The sequence below is a fragment of the Mytilus trossulus genome, chromosome 5, assembly GCF_036588685.1.
Source record: "Mytilus trossulus isolate FHL-02 chromosome 5, PNRI_Mtr1.1.1.hap1, whole genome shotgun sequence".
Classification (NCBI taxonomy): Eukaryota; Metazoa; Mollusca; class Bivalvia; order Mytilida; family Mytilidae; genus Mytilus; species Mytilus trossulus.
This window is the reverse complement of record NC_086377.1, coordinates 241,951-266,486: the sequence shown is the minus strand read 5'-3', so window position 1 is coordinate 266,486 and position 24,536 is coordinate 241,951. Positions and strand designations below refer to the sequence as shown.

General features: G+C 34.0%; 1 protein-coding gene across 9 annotated transcripts in view; it reads right to left on the bottom strand.

Annotated features, from left to right (window-relative positions):
• LOC134718429 (tight junction protein ZO-1-like) overlaps nt 1–18,702 on the bottom strand; it is a 117,970-nt gene extending 99,268 nt beyond the window's left edge. For 6 of the 9 annotated variants that reach the window (XM_063580928.1, XM_063580930.1, XM_063580933.1 and 3 more), the window contains exons 1-3: nt 18,415–18,702; nt 3,757–3,922; nt 2,154–2,247 (exon numbers count right to left, since the gene is read on the bottom strand). In XM_063580928.1, the coding sequence (XP_063436998.1) occupies nt 2,154–2,247; nt 3,757–3,922; nt 18,415–18,694 (540 nt within the window). In that variant the 5' untranslated portion in view covers nt 18,695–18,702. The other 3 variants (XM_063580937.1, XM_063580938.1, XM_063580934.1) reach the window with 3 other exon arrangements.
• Between the last annotated feature and the right edge of the window lie 5,834 nt (nt 18,703–24,536).

The window sequence follows — 24,536 nt, the reverse complement described above, 5'->3', positions numbered from 1 at the left end:
AAACCTTAGTTCAATTTTCTTGTCTCATTCATCATCTACGAGGGTCCAGATGGGGTTTATAGATACATCTACGAGGGTCCGGATGGGGTTTATAGATATATCTACGAGAGTCCGGATGGGGTTTATAGATTCATCTACAAGGGTCCGGATGGGGTTTATAGATTATGAGAATAATGGGCAAAAATTTAAAGAAGAGAGGAAATGGGCATGAAAATATAGATTATAAGGGGCAGATTGTGCATAGGCGGATCAAGGGGGAGGGGGCCTGGGTGGCCTGGGCCCCCCTTTCGTGGGAAAATTTGGTTGATTATATAGGGAATCATTGAAGCATGACTGGAGCGGGCCCCCTCTTAGGTCAGTCAGAGGGCCCCCCTTTAGGAAAAGTTCTGGATCTGCCACTGTTGTGTAAATTAGGCTGTTGGTTTTCTTTTGGAATCATTTAAATTTCATATTTTTGATGTTCAGACGTCACATTTTACAGTATAAGTTTTCCTAATTGCTGAAAGCTGTATGATTGCCTATTATAGATTAGAGAATAATGGGCCAAAAAATTTAACAATACAGAAAATTTGCCTAAAATATAGAATAGAAGGGCTAGAATTGTGTAAATTAGGCTGTTGTTTTTCCAGACTTTTTACAGTGTTCTACTGTTTTTCTCATTGGTGAAAGCTGTATGATTGCCTATTACTAATAAATAGTATTACAGATTAGAGAATACATTGTAAGAATAGAGAAAATTTGCCTAAAATATAGAATAGAAGGGCATAATTGTGTAATCAAATCGTTGCTTTTCTTATTAGAATTGTTTTAAATTTTTCATGGCTGAGCCTCCACAGCCTAAGTTTTCCTTATTGACGAAAGCTGTATAATTGCTTATTATTGCTTACATTCACTCCATTTGAACTCTGGTTTTAAGCTGTCTCATTGGTAATCATACCACATCTCCTTATGTTTATAATTTGTATGTCATGTCAAACTCTGTAACAATATCTCAAATGTACGAGATAAATGGTGGTCCCCGGTAATTAAATTTTAATGGAGGGATCTGATTACTTTTAACTTTTCTTGCTTTCTCATTTGATTTCAATTTAGATAATAAATATATAAATTAAACATAAACATATCTCCTTATCAGATGGCCAATGGTCAAATTTTCTGCCATAGAAGTACCATTAAAGGTGAAATATCCCAATTCATTTTAAAAAAAAACATTTTTATAATCCAAATTGTTTGATCCAATATTTATCAAAGAAAACAAGATCAAAATTAAGAAAGGAAATTTGCAATTTGTCGGAGACAGCAACCCAACCAAAGAGCAGAAAACAGCTGAAGACCAAGAATGAGTCATGAAAATCATGCACCTAGAAGGGGGGGGGGGGGGGCTCAACTAGTTAGCCCCTGAACAAAATGTGTGGATGTCACACCAAATTACAAAACATATAAATGAACTAAAATATAAATCATACAAGACTTACAAAAGCCAGAGAGAGGCTCCTGAGTTGGAACAGGTGCAAAATGCAAAAAAAGGGGGGATAAGCTTTGAATAAAACATTTTTTTTTAGTTTTCATTCAACTTCCTGGTGTCATGTTTACTCTATAAGTTGGCCAGATTTTAAAAATCTTCAAGATGAACTGTATATTTTTTGACTCATTTGAGGCTGCAGGCAACAGACACACATGTATATCATCTTTCCTATAATGATGTTAACTCAATTATTAAATTTTTCTACACATGGCTATCTATTTACCAGCAAGCTTATAAATGGTGCAATTTGGGGGAAAGAATTATTTGTTTTATGTTTTATATTATCATTGGGAAAAAGTCAAAAATCGGTAATATTGTTTGGGATATAAATGCGAACACATTTTCAACGTATATGAGCATATTCTCCGATAGAGCATATACTCCGATTTCTGATTGAAGAAAATAATGCTGGAATATGTTTCTAACATTAATCCTCCAAATTTGCACACGACTGACAGTACACGCCTGATAAAAAATATATTCGTCTTGTCGATTTTAGTTAATTTTGAAAACATTTCTTAAAAAGTTTGAAGAATCATCAACTGGGTCCTGCAAATGTAAATCCTGATTTATTGTCTGTCCTACGTAGTCATGACAATTTAACCTGCTGATAACAGTTTGTACTTACTTCGTCTATTTCTGTGTCACTTTCCATACTTTTACTGCGAGGTTTACGACTCGGAGACTTAGATCTGTGGTCCTGGTTACTGTCCGAGGACTTACTGAAAATAAACAATAACAGTGAATTCAATAATTTTTTCATTAGTACCAATTTTCGTGGATTGATGATATTTTCCATTTTTGTGGATATTTCATTTTGTTTCCAAACTCTGCACAAATTCCTCTACAAAATATGTAATTAATTGGATATTTGAATTCATGAATCCCAGGCTACCACGAAATCTACGAAAATTGCTATCAAACGAAATATAATGAATCCACAGTATAAGATTTACTGTGGATTCATTATTATTTGTTGGATACCAATTTTTGTGGATTTCGTGGGCACAGTCAAACCACGAAATTAAATATTCAACGAATGATACTTTTTCTATAGGTTTGTATGCAGACATAAGCAAAACAATGAAATTAAATATCCACGAATATGCAAGTTTTTCTTAATCCACGAAAATTGGTTCCCATGAAAATAAATGAATCCACAGTACATGACTTCTAGGACACGTTCTAATTACAACACATATCTTTTAGGAATTTCGGTCCTCAATGCTCTTCAACTTCATACTTTATCTGGCTAATTTAACTAATTTAACTTTTTTGGATTCGAGCTTCACAGATGAGTCTTTTGTAGACGAAACGCCCGTTTGGCTTATATACAAAATTTAGTCCTGGTATCTATGATGAGTTTATCTTATATTCACACCTTGCCTGTACCTCTTGTTCCTACTTTCTGTTGTGATGGTCTTTATGGGACCACTTGAGAGTTGTTGTTGTTGTTGTATTATTATCATGGTGTAATCAGGCCTAGGGGTGTACAGAATTTTCAACACCAGTGTAATTTCAATACACCTGATTTCACACCAAGATAACAAATTTATTTCTTATGAAGCCTTCTTGCTCTCATTTTTTATATAAATTTTTTCTCTGTCATCTAAAGCTAATACTTCTCTTTTCTTGATTAGGCAAGTATAAAAGCACATGAAAAAAAATCTTTTGTTTTCATAATGATTATATATATATATATATACCTATATTACACTTATTCATGTAAACGGGGTCTAACTGTAAAATTGTGAATAAAATGACATAGGATGATTCAGTTTGCACCTCAAAATAGGCAGAGTTTTAAACTGTAAAACTATATGAAATTTTTTTGCCTGAGATGTTAAATCTCGGTTGGTTCACTTTTGAAATTTGATTCTGTTTTAGTGTCATATGAATTAGAAAAAAATTTTAAAGTTTTGTCTACTAAGAGCAGTGTTGTTTTTTTTATCCCCCATTTATGGGCATTACGTTTTCTGGTCTGTGCATCCGTTCGTTCTCCCGTCCATTCGTTTGGTTGTGTTCATTCGTTTGTCCCGCTTCAGGTAAAAGTTTTGTTTTAAAAAAATATTCATGTAATTTTTGATGAAGTTGAAACTTAGTAAACAAAACATGTTCCCTAATATAATATGATCTTTTTTAATTTTAATGTCAAATTAGAGATTTTATTCCATTTTCACGGTCCACTGAACAAAGAAATGATAGTGCGGATGGGGCACATTGTTGTTTACCTTGGAGTTTTATTTTTCCCTTCCAGATTATCCAGACTGGCTAGAGCTGAGTCTCTCTCCGTCTTTACTTGTTGTAGCTGTCTAAGAGCATGATCTCGCTCTTTCAGGGCCAATTCAAATCCCAGTTGCAGGGCCTTTGTTGGTCCTTTCTCATCAGATATTGCTTCTAAAAATAAACATCAATATCGTTAAACCTTTGCTTTCATTTTTGTTTCAATCAAAGGATATATTATTATGTATTACAACATGTCAGAGATCAGAGGCCTCTAGGTTCTTAAGCTTTTCTTATTTATTGTTTTCATTCAGCCAGTACTATAGAGAATAGTCTATGATCTGTCTAAGAGTCCAGGATCCAGGAGCGAACAAGAAAGTTCTAAAATAATTCTTACTTAACAATCTTATCAGTCATGTGAGTCACGGTCTTTAATGTTTTAATGGTATGATAATTTAAGTGACAATTTGTCGCCATATCCATTATAATATCAACCAATTATCTCCCTTATATCAATATTGTCTCACTGATTAAGATCAGAAACAAATGACCATAAAATGAGACAGAGATTGGAATTTTAATTGTTGACAAATAAAATATCCATGTTCTTATCTGTTGATAAAACCAGTACTACCAGACCTGAGCACCTATTAGGCCAAGGAAAAAATGTTGTGTTGTCACTGATTAACTTGAAATAAAATTGAGTATGGACATGGGGAAGGTGTCAATGAGTCCAAAGATCCAAACAGCTAAGGGCCATAAATGAACATGATAAAAATGTGACTGAGAGCTCATTAACTTTACTCAATACTAAGGACTTAAGGGAGTGCAAAATTTGTGCTGGTGACACAAAACAGGAATTATTAAAGTAAAATTTTGGCATGGTAGCCCACAACTTTAATTGTGTAGCCCACTTTACCAGAAAAGTAGAAATTTAAGTAGCTCAGGCCAAATTTTAGGGACCATTGGCGAGTGGGCCATGGCATGGCTAATTCAAACCCTGCAAAATCTAATGGTGTGAAAGGTTGAATTATCTGTATTCTGAAGATGAGTACAATGTTTATACAATTAGAATGTTATAATGACTGCTAGATTTTGACCACAAATTTGGTAATTAGGTGCAATCATTTTTACTCTAAAGAATTGACCTCATTGTTCATGTATACAAAAAACAAGAGTTTTAAATTATGTGTACAGTAGCTAAGGATTTACAATTACTTATTAACAGCCTCCAAAAGACTTATTTTCAAAACGACTCAGGGCTCACACTACCAGGCGACTTGGCCGAAGAAGTTGCTTTCCCGACTGTCACTTCGCTTTCCCTGAACCCCCAAAAGTGAAAACAAGTCACCCTGTTCAAATCTCACCACTTCTCCCTATCAGTTTCAAAAAGATAAGTCACTTCTCCCTATAATTCTGAAGTAATGTGAGCCCTGTGACGTATTACTTTTTTTCTTTTCTTGATATGAGCTTCCTATTAAAAAGCACACCCCTTAATGGGTAATGTTAAAATGTTTAATAGGGGGGAAAACAAGGGTAAAATATATTACATCAAGGTAAAATCCAATATATTATACAAGTGATTAATCCAATTATTTCACCTGTAGTGAGTTATACCTTTGTGGATGACCTCACCTGGGAAGATAATTTAAAGTTAACAAGGAGGATAATGATGGGAATTAGTCAAATAGCTGATTCACAAGACATTCTGTTAAATCATCAACAAATAATAAACAAAATATAGAATTTAATGATATTTATTTCTGTTAATATGCTTGGTGTGAATTGTCCTGGATTCATTGATGTAATACAGTTAAAGGGAGATAAGTCACATTTACAAATTGACATTGTGTGATGTTTTTTTAACACATTATTAATTCAATCATTTTTTCTTAATTAACAAATAACTTTAAAATTCAACTAAATAAATCTGATAGATCTCAAAGCTGATCTGACTAACAATTCTACTAAGCTGCTGTCCAAAAATTATTGCATGCATCTATTATTGCGATTTTAATATTTTAGATTAAAACAACTCGTATCGGTCAAGATGCTGACCAACCATCAAGTCATTTTATTCAGTAATTTCTGAGAAGAGTGATCAAAATATTTGTTATAAGAATGGACTGAGGATAAGGTGATAGCAATTATATATTGATCATTCTCATATATACTGTGGATTCATTATTATTCGTGGGATATATATTTTCGTGGCTTTCATGGTTACTGGTGAACCACGAAATTAAATGTTCATCGAATAACAAATTTCCTATATGCTTGTATGTAGACTTCGGCAAAACCACGAACTTGCAAGTTTTCCATAATCCACGAAAATTGGTACCCACGAAATTAAATGAATCCACAGTAGAGCAAATATCAATTTGATTGATTGACATTTAAACTTTAATGTTACTTTCAGCCAATTACCAGTTTTGTAGCATTTTATTTGTGTAGGAAGCTGGAGTGCCAGGAGAACCACTGACACCTCTGTAGGAAATCTGACAACCCTGATCAATTAAGATTAGAGTCAAGTGTCCCTGCCACGTGTAGGAACCCACAACCTCAGTGATGACAGGCTATAGGCGGATCCCCCTACCTACCTTGCAATTTTGGGAAAAGACATAATAAAACAATAATAAGATTGAACCCTTGACCTCGCATATACTTAACTATTGGGTTGAAATAAAACATTATGAGTTGATAATTAAATGTTCCACGTGTAGACACTTATATATCTATAATTAAAACAATGAAGATAACAATAAAAGGTGTTAACTTTAAAAGATAGGTTCAATCATTACTCATACTAGTCATGCTAGTATTGGTAATCTAATACTTCCTTTGTTAGTGGGCTTGTATAGAATAAATTAGCCATGACATGATGATATCACGGCTGGCTCAATGGGTAGACTAGCTGATTTAAACAGTTGAACAGTTTTGCTTCACATATATAGTCTTGTATGTTTTTATAATTTTAGTTCATTTAAATAGGTTTTGGAGTTTTGTGGGACATCCATTTTCACTGAACTAGTCTGAGGGGGATATGACCTTTTTCGGGACTCCGGGATCGGGTGTTTTTAAGCTCAGGATTTCGGGATTAACCCTGTCAGGATCCGGGAATTCTTTTTCTGAATCTCGGGACCTCGGGATTTCGTTTTTTTAAACCCGGGATTTCAGGATTTCGTATTTTTAAGTCCGGGATTTCGGGATCAGGACCCCTCCTACCCTCCTTCTAGTCTAGTACACAATTTAATTTAGGAGCCAGCTGAGGATCACCTCTGTCTGCTGGATTTTCTTGCTGTGTTGAAGACCAACTGGTAGTCTCCAGCTGTTGTCTGCTTTTGGTCGGGCTGTTGTCTGCTTTTTGGTCGGGCTGTTGTCTCTTTGACATATTCCTTATTTCAATTCTTTAACTTTTTTTAAATTCTCATCAGACTCATGTAGATTTCGAAAAAGAGTAGGCTAATGCCGCTACAAGGCAGCACTCGCACCCGCAAAGTGGAAAGGGATTAATATAAGTTGCAAAACTTGTTTCCCAATCCACTATAAATAAATATGTTTAAACTAAACTATCAGACTCATGTAAAAGTTATCAAAATAAGAATTACAGAAAATATATTTAATCAATACCCAGTAATTTCATGTAAAGAATAATTTTTCATGACCCATTTTCATACAAATATAAATAGTTTTCTTATTGTAGTAAAACAAAATTGCTTATACCAATAAGACAACCAAAGTTCGGTTAAAATCCAGTATAGTTTAAGAAAGATATTCAAATTTTAAAAACTTTAACCACAGAGTGAATGTAATGTTTCCCCGCAGAAAAACTAAGTCCATTTATAAGTAAAAAACAGAAAAAATGGAATTTTATTTTTGAAAAATTTACTTCTGGATACTATCTTATGATCATAAACAAGCTTCTGTCCAAGTTTGGTAGAAATCCAGTATAGTTTAAGAAAGATATTAACTTTTCAAAAACTTTAACCACAGAGTGAATATTTGTGGACGCCGCCAACGACGACGCGGACGGGATGTAGGATCGCTTAGTCTCGCTTTTTCGACTAAAGTCGAAGGCTAAAAAAAAACCACCATAACTCCTCAAGACCCACACACACACCAATACAAATTCAAAATGTAGTCGGTGTGCAACATACAGTTTTTCTCTGACTGAACAAATCATTGTTTTTAAATATTTCCTCATAAAACATCCCCCAGTTAAATGAGGCATGAAACGACATCCCTTATAACATTTGTCTTGTTGTCATTTAATACGTTTTCTTCTTGTCACAAGTTTCTAAATAAGGTCAGTTTTTTTTTAAATTGTGAGGTTTTTGATAAAACAAAAATTACAAAGGGATGAGTTTAATAAAAATTAAACTTTTGAAATTGGACTGCTTTATACTTGTATGCAGTATTTCATAAAATTCTTATAATTAATCTCATATTTTTGTATTGTTTATATACTGTGGATTCATTATTATTCGTTGGATACCAATTTTCGTGGTTTTCGTGGATACTGGTGAACAACGAAATTAAATGTTCAACGAATAACAATTGTTCTATACACTTGTATGCAGACTTCGGCAAAACCACGAAATTAAATATCCATGAACTGGCAATTTTCCCTTATCCACGTAAATTGGTACCCACGAAAATAAATGAATCCACAGTATATAACTTTTAAAATTATAAATGCACAAGCAGCACAATAATTACTTAAATTACAGTGTACAACATTATTTTGTTTGTGTCAGTCTGGGGAAGTCAGATATTGACACAATTGTCACTTGAGATGTTCTTTATTTTATTTTTTTCCTCCTTTTTTTTTTAGACTGGTTAAGATTTAGATCTTGGCCTATATTTTAAGATAGATAGACAACACAGCATTCTATCAGTGGCTGATACAGAAAAATTAATTTGGGGGGAAAGGGGGAGGGGGGATTGACTGCCTAAGAGGGGGGTCTGTTCCGGTAATGCTTCAGTAATTCCTTAAGTATACAACCAACTTTTCCAAAAAAAATGGGAGCTCAAGTCCCCCTGCCACCCCAAACCCCCCCCCCCCCCCCCCCCCAAACCCTTTAAGTCTGCCTCTGTCTATTATTGGAAACAATGTCTAACCATCACAATAGTAAATGCACACACTGTAGTTTCTGATCTTTTGGTAACTAAAACATCTTCCACCAAAATCACAACAAAATAACATATTTTGCTAAGGTTATATGTCTAGCAATCACTAATCAATCATAAAACAAAATTAATGAAATAAAACTCAAAATAAAGTTTAATATTACTTGTTCTCGTCTGACCGAATATGTCGTTTGAGTTTGTGTACAAAATTGTAAATCTTACCATTTGAAGCCATGCGTCTTGTTTATCTTCTCATATTTAAATATACACAACAAAAAAGTTGATGCACCGATATCCACATTAAAGAGGCCAATGAGAGGGAATTTATTTCATTTTCAAACCACAGTAATTTTTCTAATGACAATTTTGTGATTTGTAGTAAAATATGAGTAATAATTAACACCATTCTCCATGCTATTATTTGTGTTAATATAAAATATCTAGGATTTACAAATGACTCATTTTACCCTTAAATTTTAAAAGTTAAAGACATGATCTAGTCATATAGTAAGGTTTTATGCCAAAATATTGTACAACCAATTAAAAGACAATTTGAGCAGATAATTTTTAAATAACCTTCTTTACGTAATTTCAATATAGATTATATTACAATTAGTAATCCAACATACTATCTACAAGTCATCTTTAAAATGCAAATTATATTTTTTGAATTATTTAAAATTGTCTTACCTGTAGTGATTTAAGAAGCGTTATACCTGACCTATATTTTACAGGTGAACTTTTTACCTATCTTGACATATGTATTAGTCTATAAGTCTTACTATTGTACTACAGAATAGTCCAAACAAACAGGTAAATAGGGATGTCAGGATTGTAAATCTACCCTGGGAAAAAGACGAGATAAAACTGTACCTGGTTTGATCCAGTCCACAATTTAAATCTTTTTGTGTACAAAATAAACAAGATATATTTCTACACATTTGTTTGTTTATAATACATTTACTATTATGACATTGTAATCATTGTAATACATATTATATAAGGTTTTGTTTACAAACATCAATTAAAATGTGAAACTTTGTACAGTAGATATATACATGTATATATTGCAGTCAGTAGGGTTTAAGGACATCAGTTGTACCAGTTGTCAAATGTGTTTTGTTAAGCTACAATGTATACTTTTTCACTTTTTTGGTCATTTGGAAAATATTGTTCATGTTGTTTGTGCTGTACTTTTAAGACCCCTCTTCAGTGAAATTCGTTTTACATGCACATGAACAACCAAGGGCTCCGCAAGGTGCAGCTCTAAACGACCACAAAGGTCAAACCCTGAACAGTTGGGCCAAGTATGGACACAACATTCAAGCTAGATATATACAGCTCTAAATTTAAATTGTGATCAAATTCTTGACATAATATGAGTTTCTGACACAAAACAAATGTAAAGATCTTACAAATCTATTATGCAATATTGTGCAATTAAAGATTTCTTCTTCAAACTTTTCAAAAATTTTGGAATTTGAGAAATTTGGAAAATTGAAATCTACTAATACCCCCCCCCCCCTTCCTTTTTACACTTTTTTTTTGCAACAAGTCAAAAACATTTATACATTACTTACAAGTAGTGTAAGGGAGATAAATCTGAAAATACCAAACATTGTATATTAATTGCTTTTGAATTACCTCCCTTTCACTGCTTAAAGTTATTGTTTGAAAACTAGCCCTTATTCCTAAACTACGGGACGATAGCCCCCAAAAATCAATCCAAACCTTCAATTAAGTGATATTAAAACTTCTGGTAAAAATTTATGGAGATCCATTCACTATTTTATCTGAAGTTATTGTCCAGAAACTAAATGCATCTTCAGACGACGGAGATATACCATTTTCTCTAATTCTATGGAAATTTATCCCTTTTCGAACCCATTGTATAAAAAAATTTAATCAACGTGTGGTTGTTGGTGATCTCAGAAGATCATTGGATGATTTTAAGGGTCATGACCTTTTTGGCTGACTGGATGAACCAAAATATGATAACAGGTGTTAATGAAATTGACAACTTCGTGCAATGTGAAAGGCACTCGAAGGGGATTTTCGGTAAACACAAAAAGAAAATGTCTTTTTAATCATTAGAGAAACAGATTCTTACATAGTTACTCGTGGATTCTCGGATTTATCCAATCTCGATAGTTAAATTATAAATTTTAAAGTACTTGCCGAGGCGGCTCGAACTTTAAAATTGATAATTTAACTATCTCGATTGGATAAATCCGATAATCCACTGGTTTCAATGTAAGAATCTATATATAACGAAGCAAAATTTTTTTGGCAGTTGTACAAAAATTGCAGTTTTAATCCAAAGCAATCATAGCTTTGAACATTGTTTTTAATTCAGACTTGTAATGAACTTGTATAAATAAGGCTGATCACTAATATTTACTTGGCCAAAATTGATGCTGTTATTTTTTATTATTATAGTGACTATTACCAAAGAAAACTTAAATAAAAAAAGTTTAATGGACTTGGACATGTTAATGGAGCAGAATCTCATCCAATGAAAAGACTTGTTGGATGGAGCAGAACCTCATTCAATGGATGGACTTGGACATGTTGGCTAGATGGAGCAGAATCTCATCCAATGGATAGACTTGACCATGTTGGACAGAGCAGAATCTCATCCAATCGATGGACATGTTGGTTGGATGGAGCAGAATCTCATCCAATGGATTAACTTGGACACGTTGGATGAAACAGAATCTCATCCAGTGGAAGGACTTGGACATGTTTGTTGGGTGGAACAGAATCTAATTCAATTGATGGACTTGGACATATTGGTTAAATGGAGCAAAATCTATTTCAATTGATGGACTTGGACATGTTGGTTAGATGGAACAGAATCTAATTCAATTGATGCACTTGGACATGTTGGTTGGATGGAGCAGAATCTATTTCAATTGATGGACTTGGACATGTTGGTCAGATGGAGCAAAACCTGATTCAATTGATGGACTTTGACATGTTGGTTGGATGGGGCAGAATCTATTACAATTGATGGTCTTGGACATGTTGGTTGGATGGAGCAGAATCTCATTCAATTGATGCACTTCGACATATTGGTTAAATGGAGCAGAATCTATTTCAATTGATGGACTTGGACATGTTGGTTGGATGGAGCAGAATCTCATTCAATTGATGCACTTGGACATATTGGTTAAATGGAGCAAAATCTATTTCAATTGATGGACTTGGACATGTTGGTTGGATGGAGCAGAATCTCATTTAATTGATGCACTTGGACATATTGGTTAAATGGAGCAAAATCTATTTCAATTGATGGACTTAGACATGTTGGTTGGATGGAGCACTATCTCATTCAATTGATGGACTTGGGCATGTTGGTTGGATGGGGCAGAATCTATTTCAATGGATAGACTTGGACATGTTCAATGGAGCAGAATCACATTCATTGGGTGCACTTGAACATGTTGGACGGAGCAGAATCTCATTAAATGGACAGACTAGGACATGTTGAATGGAGCAGAATCTTCTATTGGATGAACTTGGGCATGTTGGTCAGATGGAGCTGAATTACATCCAATTGATTGACTTGGACATGTTGGAAGGAACAGAATCTCATTCAATGGATAGACTTGGACATGTTGGATGGAGCAGAATCTCATTCAATGGATAGACTTGGACATGTCGGTCAGATGGAGCTGAATCACATCCAATGGATTGACTTGGACTACATGTAGTTGGACGGAGCAGAAACTTATCCAATAGATTGACTTAGACATGTTGGATGGAGCAGAATATAATCCAATGGAAGGACTTGGACAACAATTATTTTATCACAGTGCAGTTGTTTCTTTGTGCGAAGTTTTGGATGAAAATTTTTGCAGAGGAGGCCTGCCCCCTTTTTTAATAGATGTTATTGGTTATATTGAGAATCACAAAGTAAGACTACGACTGGAGCAGACCCCCTCTTATGCAGTCAATGCCCCCTCCCCCTTTTAGATCATTTTTGGTAAGCCACTGCTTTAATAGTGACAACCAAAGACTTAGACAAAGTTACATGTGAAAGTGACAACCAGATACTTAGTTTTGGGGCCCTTTATAGCTTGCTATTTAGTGAGAGCCAAAGCTCTGTGTTGAAGACCTTACATTGACCTATATACAGTAAAACCTGTATAAACCGGCCGGCTATGGGACTATGAAAAAGGGCCGGTTTGGACAGTGAGCCGGTTTATTCAGGTTTCCGTTTTGACCAGAAGTTAATGACTTGTGCCGCCCGACATTTTGCATTTAAAAGTTCTCTCTAAATGTAAATTAAATCTGATAAATTAAAATATTTTCACTTCGCTTTTCATTGTTTGCATTTGCACCATAATGCTTGTGTTGTTTGGATTGTACGACGAGAATTTCGATTTATTCCCATGATCAATAGTTTGAAATGTTGGAATGGCCGATTAAAAACCCAGAATATTATCAAATGTAATTTCATCACTTTCGAAACGTTGTCTGACAGTGTACAATATCCATTGATTGTTGTCATCCGGGTGTTTTTCATTATCAAGGTCATTTGTTTAGGGGTTCACAACAGGGAACCCAGGATTTCGAAATCACGATGTGAATTTCTTACTCTGCAATTTTGATTTGTTTATCCAAGTTAAAACGTAAGTTTAATCCGAGATATATTCGGTGTGTCTTTCCGTTTAATTGACACGTTTATCATGTTTATAATGTTTTAATAAATAATACAGCTCACTACTGTACGATTGTAGTTTCACAGTTTGACACCTGACTAATTGATTATCAAATATGTTTTGATTGCATATCGATCATTGAAATTAATTAGACAAACCGGTTTTGACAGGTAATAATTAATGTAATTAAGATGATTGGGACTTCATAATTAGACCGGAATTCGGAATACACAGGGTCCGGTTTACAAAGGGTATTTTAACAAAGACTTTGAATGGAAATATATGGGACTTTCATTTTCGGCCGGAATGGACAGGAAACCGGTTTATTCACGGTCCGGTTTAATCAGGTTTGACTGTACATGTATATATAAAATTGAGAATGGAAATGGGGATGTGTCAAACAGACAACAACCCGACCAAATAAAAAAACAACAGCAGAAGGTCACCAACAGGTCTTCAAAGTAGTGAGAAATTCCCGCACCCGGGGGCGTCCTTCAGCTGGCCCCTAAACAAATATAACATGTGTAATGCCTAATGGTTTACTTTTACAAATTGTGACTTGAATGGAGAGTTGTCTCATTGGCATTCATATCTTCTTAATATTTATCCTGCAATTGGGTGTCCTACTATACAGATACAGCCCTACGGATATCGCTATGCTGTATCTGTATACTATACAGATATCACTTTAAAGCTCCGCCCACTGCCGGACTGAGTATTGTTTGAACCTGTTTAACCTCACTAGTCAGAATGTGTATTCCCGTTGCATTCCAATGACGATGACATGACGATGACAATTGTCGATTTCAAAACTTGAATGTGTATGATTGTGTTACAAAATCAACCATGTCAATTTCAGTATGCATGTTTAGGGAAATTCCATGTCAAGTCTGAAGCGTAGGACAACTCGTACACTTTTGTTTCAAATGGGACAATGTTTTGTTATTTGTTTTTACTATTGAAATTAGTTGTTATGTTAAAATAGATAATTATTGACTTTGATCGATGTATTATTGTTGACCATTCAACATTCTCTTTTCAGAACCCATCTTCAGCGTAATGTGTGATTTTGATATGACTACGCGGGCCTCAAGGTTTTACAAATCGAAAATAAATGCTAAATATGTTAGTTTGTTTTTCATAGATCTATGCCAACCCCTTTTGACACAGTCAGTAACAAACTATCAAATTTTCCGTACTTTTGATAAATTTTCAGTAATCATTAACAAATTTGCATTTACCAATAAAAATTACTGACGAGTGGTTGCAAAATGATTTGCACTAAAATTTGTGGTTCAACATGGTGTCTGTAGTATGTATTCCATTCATTAATTGTTCAGATGTTTTCGACTCGTACATTTTCGTTTTGTCAAGGAGAAGTAGAGAAAGGGGGAAAGCTACTACATAAAATGAAAGTTTGCGTCTTCGGCAGTCAGTTAGTTCCCAACGATAGGTCGATAACTCCAGAGAAACCGGAAACATTACATTGGGGTTTTCTAAATACTGGACCAAGACGGAACAGTAATGATAAAAATCCGCGTTTTACACAATTGAACGGCGAGGGTTGGGAATCCGTAACTTTTCGACTTTGACCGTAATAGCGTAGTTTTTATCGCAAAATCGGAAAAACTACGGAAAAATGGTAATGGTTGGCATCTATGGTTTTTGTGTCTTTCAAAACACAAACAATATACAGAATTAATTGCAGGATAAAGACAATAACTGTTTAGTGTCTTTAAATATCAGCTGTATTTGTACTCGGCTCGAAACAGGTGTAGTAGCTCGCTAAAAGCTCGCATACACCTTGTTTCCTAGCCTCGTACAAATACAGCTGATATTTAAAGACACTATTAAAACAGTTATTGTCTATATATCTGCATGTTTTTTACATTGTGTAATCTGTCTTAGAGCTTGTTTTGTATTTTTAGCTCATGCTGGATTAAAATAATTTTTTTCTTACAAATGTACATGTACATTTTTTATCTTATCTTATCATGCTTATAACTAAAAGTTAAAACTTTATTTATAATCAAGCAGTGAATTTCAGTGGAACACCAGTGTCAGTGCCAGATGTGTTTCAATGCATTATCTGACTTAAAAATACAAATGTATCAACAATTTACAGAACATGAATAGAATTGTTCTTGTAATAGTGTGAGACAGAGTTATGTAACTAACAAAGCAAGATTATATGTTAGTCCTACAATTTTTGCCGGTCCTTCATGTACAAAAAGTTACTGTTTTCAAAATTTTCAGAACACTTTGAACAAGTGACTTAATTCACTGAAAAGTATGGTATGAATAATGAAAAATGAACAAATTGATGTCCAATTTATTTTTAATTCCAAGGACATAAGCTAGTCGGCACCTGGTCCTGAAGCGGTATCAGGTCCGTTCGCGTCAGATACACTTTCGCACCTTGCAAGTTTGCACCCAATTTTAAATCAAATTCCTATAGAATAATCAGAAAATCAAGATTGTTGTTTTTAATTAATTTGATGTAAAAACTGCATGTACAAAAAAATATATTTAGCTTGGTATGAGTAAAAATTGAAGATTTTAAATGAAAAACACAAAAGATTTTAACAGCTTGGCCACTTTAATCTGAAACAATGAAACAAAAAATTTGTAGCAATACACTAACCAAAACATGATTAAAATTTATTCAACACAAAAAAAACGTTGTCAGTCTCACGTTTTGTATGAACAATGAGATAAAAGTTAGCAATTAGGCGGCCAATACACTGACAAAAAAAAAATTATGATATATTCAACACAAAAAAACGTTGTCTCACATGACATTGACAACAAATACTTAGAGGAATACACTTGTCAAACATTGATTACTAACTTAAAAAACACAAAACCAATAAAAATTTGATGTGAACATGATTGGGCTCGAACGGACCTGGATTCTCCTAATGCGATGAAGCAGCGCTTCTATTTTGGACGGACAAATATCCACTTTTCAATATGGGAAGAGCTCTAGCATCCCACACCCCCAACTCGGAGTTCACAGCCATTTGACGTCAGAGTTATCATGCACTGTTATTGTTAAGGATGTATATATTGTATATCTATAGATAACTCTAAAAGACTTATTCATGTTTCTTAGATGTTATTATATATAGTATATCTAGGCCAAAGGCTCTCCCTGACAGTTATAGATGTTGAAATGCAAGTCTACTTCAAGGGTAAATATATTGGTATCAGGTCCGTTCGCGCCCAATATACTTTCGCACCCTACACGTTCGCACCTCGCCCATTCGCACCCAAGCTCCGTTCGCACTCTTCACGTCCGCGCCCAATTTTAATTCAAATTCCAGTTGAATAATTGGAATATCATGATTGTTGTTTTTAATTGCTTTGGTGTAAATACTGAATGTATTTATAGCTTGATATGAGTAAAAGATTGAAGATTTTAAATGAAAAACACAAAAGATAATTGTTTTAACAGCTTGGTCCCTTTGATATGAAACAATGAAACAATAAAATATAGCAATACACTATTATAACCAAAACATGATCAAACATGATAAAATTTATTCAACACACTAAAAAAAACGTAGTCAGAATCTCACTCCATTTTGAAACAAGTCAATGAAACAAATTTATAGCAATACACTAACCAAAACATGATTAAGAGTTATTCAACACAAAATAAAACGATAACAGAATTCCACTTTATTTAGAAAGGAATAAAAAAAAATTAACAATACACTATCCAAAACATAATTAAGATTTATTCAACTCAATAAAAAATGCTGCCTCACTTTATTTTGAGACAACGAAAACTATTATACTTATAAGAATACTACTTGCCAAAACTTGATTACAAATGTCAAAGTAATTAAACCCAAAACAAATTAAAATTGGGCGCGAACATGTACATGTAGGGTGTGAAAATGAAAGGGGGCGAACATGAGATGGTGCGAACATGAATGGGCGCGAACGGACCCAGATTCAAATATATTTATGATTTGAAACCCTTGTCATAGACCTACATAATTTTTTTGTATAGTCGCCGTCAGCTAAAATTCGAAGCGGTTATCAATTAAAATAATCTAAACTATCAACCACGTTCACTCGAGATATAGTTTTTCACATTCCATTCATAAATTGCAAAAAGAAAAACCACTACTGACCTACCTTTTAAGTGATTGCACTGTGATAATCCTGACCTTCACATTTTCCAAGACTATTTTGAATGGTGGAATCCGCCATTGTTTTTTCCGGAAGTGTTCCCCTGGAGTTCAATTTCATAACATTTGCATAAAGCGTGGGAAACCGTATCACATCAATGAAAAGAACATTTCAGGAAACTGCGTAAATGACGAATTTCACATGTAAACAAATGTTCCTCATAGAAACAAAGATGGCGGAATTACAATGGAAAACATTCTGGAAAATGTGAAGGTCAGGATTATTACAGTGCGATCACTTAAAAGGTAGGTCAGTTGTGATTTTTCTTTTCGCGATTTATGAATGGAATGAGAAAAACTATATCTTGAGAGAACGCGGTTGATAGTTAAGATTATTTTTACCGATAACCGCTACGAATTTCAGCTGAAGGCAACTATAGTCCAAGATTATTTCTTGTAAAATTATTTGTGACGTCATTTTCATTGATTTTGCAAGGATAAATTATTGTTTTACATGGTCTTATTGGGGCATTTTATAGCTGACTATGCGGTATGCGCTTTGCTCATTCTTGAAGGCCATACTGTGACCTAAACTATAGTTGTTAATTTTTGTGTCATTTTCATGATTTTGGTCTTTTGTGGATAGTTGTCTTATTCAATGGCAATCATACCACATCTTCTTTTTTATGTCTTAATAAATTAAATATATTTCTTAATAAATAACAACCTGGGTTTTCTAATAAGAATCCTGTCAATAAATGTGGCGAACTTTCTTCTAAACTTGCACAAAATTCATGAAATGCACCGACACCTTTCTTAGATAAAATGTCTAAAAACACTTCACATTGTACTTTACGACCACCAGACTCTAGTATTTGTCTTTCTTCTGATTGTGTTATAACTTCGTTTTTTATCAATCGTGGTAAAACTCTGTTTACATCCAAATCTCTTAGTATAGCTGCCTTATGTTGACCAAGAAGACGGGCAACAGTGTTTTTGCCCGCCATCTTGTCTACTTTGATTACGGTCAATCCATTTTGCGGATCAACTTTAATATTTTTGTGAAACGATCAAATTAAACGAAACGAAATCAGAAATATAAAACAAATACAACTTATGAATTGGTATGCAACAAGAATACGGAGATTGCATACATGAAAAGGGCCTTCTTACTCAGACGATTAAGGGTTTGCGAAAAAATGAATGATGTTTGTTGGAAGTAGGACAAATCGCCCTACTGGCATATCGCCCCACACCAAACCCATCCACTTTTTCACCAAATCGCCCAACTTTAAAAAAAAACGTCCCAAACTCGTCCAACTTTTTTAAAAATTGCCTCAATTGTGAAAAAAGTTTAAATCCCGTTATTTTTTTATCCTGCCAACTCGCCCTACTTCAGGAACAAAGGTAGAATCTAAATGAATATATATAATTTTCATGTCTGCCAAATCGCCCCACTTACAAACGAAAATTTATCAAACTATCTTTATTGACTATGAGGTGGTATGACTCAACTCATCAGGACTTTTCTATTTTTCATAAGTGGCCGGGGCGAGTTGGCAAGACTCAACATTAGGATTTCTCTATATATTTTTTCACAAGTGGGGCTAGTTGCCATTTACGTCACAGAAATACTGTGAGTGAGTTTGAGACAACTCTCTTTCCAAATCACAATTTGTAAAAAAAACAACCCTTTACAGGTCAAAGAATGGTCCTCAACACGGAGCCTTGGCACACACCGAACAGTATATGACCATCCAAACGGGAAAAGCATATTTATCTAAGGTTTTCCGAAATCATAGGTATTGATTTAATTTCACGGAAACAAAGATATACAACTGTTTTGCATTTGGGCGAGTTTGCATTACTAAATTCATCAGGATTTATTTATTTTTCTCAAGTGGGGCGAGATGGTAGACCTTATTTCAAAGAGGATGTTTACCCTTTTCAAAAACAGACTTGCAGCAAATTATCCAACTCGTTTTCAATGGAATTTTAACCTTTTTCATAAGTTGGGCGGGATGGTAAACAAAAGTGGGGCGAGATGGTGAAAAAGTGGGGCGATTAGGTTTGGGGTAATTTGTCATGAATTCATGTTTGTTTAAAGTACCATAATCTGCCTGATCTGAATGTGTACTTTGCAGGGCCAGTATATGACATCAATGTGTTTCGGGAGAGAGGCCGCTTGAAAATTAATTCAACGTTGTGAGAGCAACCGAAGTCTAAAACTTTAAAAGCTCTCAATTGTCTTGGCACACACGAGATTGTTTGATGTTATTTGACTGTTTATATTGATCGGATTTGCTAGGTGGAATTTTCAATGAAGCACCGGCTGTTGTTTTTAGAAAAGGAGTAGGTGCGGAAAGGGCCGATTGTGGCCTGAATTACGAGTTCATCTGACGGAAGATTTTTGACACTTTTTAAACGTCTAGTCTATTTCAGTTGATTCAATAAGTTTCTGTGAAAGATTTTAACTGATTTTAAAAGTCATTAATTAAGAACGCTCCGATTCAAGCTTAGATACTTGATAATATTTACGTACGTTTCGGCAACAAAGATTGTCGACAGGTTGTAGGTATCCCCATGTGAACTAATTGTGCTCCTTTAATAGCAGAATTGTTTTGTACTGTTACGAGTCACAGTTTATGACTAAACTCAGTAAAGACCCGTCGAAATGGCATTTAATTGATAAATTCAACAACACTTACCGTTATCTTGATGATATTTTTTCGTTAATTAATCAAGAATTTTCTCAATATACTGCTGAAATTTACCCCAAGGAACTTACTTTAAATAAATCAAACAAATGTATTCGGTAATAACTGTCCTTTCCTGGATTTAGATATTTCGGTTTTAAACGGGAAATTACACACTAAAATTTACAACAAAAGAGACGATTTTTCGTTCCCTATTGTTTATTTTCCATTTTTACATGGTGATGTTCCTTTGGCACCATCTTACGGTGTTTATATTTCACAACTAGTTCGCTATGCCCGTGTCTTTTGTGACGCTTAAAGCCTTTTGATTTTAACGAACGCAACCTATGTATTACTATTACAGGTAAATTATTAAACCAGGGATATCGTTACCATAAATTACTTAAAACCTTTACTAAATTTTTCCATAGATATAAATATTTGGTTTTGAAGTTTGGTTGTACCATTATAGCTATTATATATATGGTCGGACGAGTTTCTTTTTCTCTTTTTTGTCTATCATGCTTGCATTTACCGATGACAAACGAAAGAAGAAGCAGTTTGTAGAACGAATTTTTACCCTTCCTTTATTAACTTTTGCTTTTTCATGTGGAGTACATGCAATATTTGCCACTGAACGTTAAACAAGCAACAATCAAGCAATAATAGCTCAGAAAATTAATCACAAGATTAATTGACATGTAAATTTATCACCTTTATCTGTATAAAAAAAAAATGGGAAAAAATCTTGATTGGTACTCATATGTATAATTCATTTTATCTTCTTATCCGAATTCGGATAACAACCAAATCAGGGGAACCAAATTAATATTAAATATAGATATACTTTTCCCAATTTGGATAAGGATACTGATTGCATACTTAATTTTCAGAGGTATGCAATATATACTGCTTATCCGAATTTGGATAAGAGCAGTTATTTTTCCTTGGTAATGTGTTTTTTCTATTTTATCTGAATTCGGATAATATAAGTTTTTTGTTGATGTGTACATTGTCGATCTTATATTCCTTAGCTTAATAGTGAGAATTCGAGAATCCATGTTCTTTTTTTATAAATAAAAAGGTGACCTATCAAAGTTCTTATATCAGAATTTTCGCTTATCCGAAACACCGTGGCCACTGACTTGAGCATATGCAAATGCCCAAAAGCAACTGGAAGCTGTTACCTGTAGAAAACTTATTTCAAACGGGATAGCACATCCTCATTTTAACGGAAATGTTGTTAACCGTGCCCGGAAATTTAAAAATGATCCATGTAAACTTGTTGCTCTTCAAAAGAGGGACGAAAGATACCAAAGGGACAGTCAAACTCATAAATCTAAAACAAACTGACAACGCCAATGCTAAAAATGAAAAAGACAAACAAAAAAACAATAGTACACATGACACAACATAGAAAACTAAAGAATAAACAACACGAACCCTACCAAAAACCAGGGGTGATCTCAGGTGCTCCGGAAGGGTAAACAGATCCTGCTCCACATGTGGCACCGTCGTGTTGTTTATGTGATTACAAATCCGGTAAATAGTCTAATTCGGTAGGTCACAAACTTAAATAAACTTATTCTAAAAGGTTATCTATTCAACACTGTAATAAGATCATTGAATATTGTTTTTATTGGTATAAATATTGATTTTGTTATCAGTAGCTTAAAAGCTAATAACATATAACTAGTATGTTATATACGTTTACATTTTCATGGATCTACAATCTGTCGATACCTGTAACTTGGCATTGCACAAGGTCACGTTCTTCTCTGGCTGTTTATGACGTCTTTACTCTAAATCCATTGTATGTTGGATGTGTACGGATTGAGTGTTTAGTTTTAGAGGCATGATTTTTAAAGGCAGTGCTTTAAGGCCTGACTTTTAAGTCATGAGGTTCATCTTTTCATACGCAATCTTTGCAGGGGGTCTTTTGGCCAGAAATAGATCCGGAAATGTTCGAATTTCTCCTCTTCTTTTTATGGTATGATATGGTTTTTATTTCTTTCATTTACATTGGGGACTAAAGAAACGATCAGTGTGTTTTGTTTGTTTTATAGAACTTGTTATGAGTGTGTATTTTGCATTATAAGCAGTCAACCTGACTACAAACTATCATTATGTGTATTCCGTGCGGAAAGAGGTCGGGTCAATTTCGAGTGTTATCTGACATCTAAAGATTCTTTAATTAGTTCAGACGTTGATATAACAATGAAAAGTCGACTGAACATGATTAATATTGCATCTTCTATAATTCAAAGCGGAATTCGGTTTATGAACGAGAAACTGTAAAGCGTTTTCAATTTCGGTATTAGTTATGTATGTTGTCTACGTATTATCCTGGTTCCCGGTACTACGTTCCGGGTATTAGCTTTTTGTGTATGTGATGTGTAACATTACGATCGGGTACCAGCCAATCTACGTGTGTATGTGTACATGATTTCCCGCCAAAATGACCGTTTTACAGCTATGGAAAAAATAGTCCACAAACGTTCCGTATAATGATATCAAATTCATAATTAATCGTAACTTTTTTTTATCTTTGTATAATAAATATAACAAAATGGATTCCACAAAATTGAAAATAGCATTATTTTACGAGGATTTCTCATATTTTTCTCACTTCCGGCGCAGTAATACGTATGTTTCGAAGAAGCTCGAAGAATTTGACAAAGTGAATTGAGAAGGAAACGGATAGATTTACGTCCTTGCTATCAGGTAAAACAATTTAAATGTACAGAACAAACACATTTACTTCACACAAATAGTATAGGCTTAAGCTTTTTGTTGTCTTATACACGACTGTAGTCTAGTCGACGGCGGTGACCTACAAGGTACGGGTCATACTGGGTCAAGTCTAAATATGTAAACATATCCACGTGCTATTAGGTAGAAAGCATCGTAATGCAATATCTACAATTTTTCCTCCTTTTATATACATCGTTTAACCAGATATATTTCTCCTTTATAAATCGTTTAACCCGATATATTTCTCTCAAATACACTTAAACACGGGTTGTATGTACGTATCTTTTCTAGTGTTTTCTTGTCCTTATTAAAGTTCATTTGTTGATGTTTAAGGTGGTATGGGAGTCTAAAATAAAAATGATAGAATTTGTTCATACTTTGTCAAAATGTAGTATCTATTGATACATGTTCAAAAATATTATAGAAATGATAGGTCACCGCGCATTTTCTCAAGCTACAGGTTGTGACAAAATGACAAATTTTGTATGGACTATACAGGAAAAAACAACATTTTGTGAATAGAAACTAAACAAAATGATAGAATTGTAAAATAAATTAGGAAAAGATTGCTTTCAGACAATGCTTTGAGAATATCAAAAGAAAAGATAGGGTCACCGTACGTTTTTTCCGGCTAAAAGACAAAATAGGAAAATTTCATGTAGAGTCCTTCAGAAAATGCACTGTTTTAGAGTTACCTCCCCTTAAATAACCAATTTGAAAATATTCATAAACAACCAAAAATAATCTACACTTGTAAAAATATTAATATTTCTAAGTTATATTCTTATAAATTGGTTCTTTTAAATGAAAATTCACATTAAATATCTGCATTCCTGCATAAAAATTTGCTAACTTGATAGAAAATATGGACCGTAGATTCTCTGTTTTTTACAATCCAAGATGGCGAAAGACACCCATACCACCTTAAATATTTTTGAACGACTGAACACAGGAGTGAATGAATGCAACAATTATATATACTGAAGACTTGGGCTGTACAATGATAGTGTACGTATTGCATACTGATAATTATTCTAGCTAGCTAGCAGTAATTATGTTAATTTAGGATGTAATGACAGGAATTCATGAGCTCAGGCTTTCTGAAAAAAATATCAATGACAATGACAATGTAAACAGGAACAAAACATTGACACGAATGCTGCTCTCTTCTATGTTATAGTTATTTAGGTATGTGTGTTGCACAAGTTTCAAAAAAATTAAGTTATAAAACTTTTTTTCAGGGCACAAACCCACTTTAAAGACACTTGTCTACTGCCATACCCATCCTAATTTCATGCACCATTTGCAAGCAAGAGACTGAATGGTTTGCAAAATTAAAAATCAGGACGGTGTCCAATTAAAACAAAAGAACTAAACTGGATGAATATTGTAGGAGAAA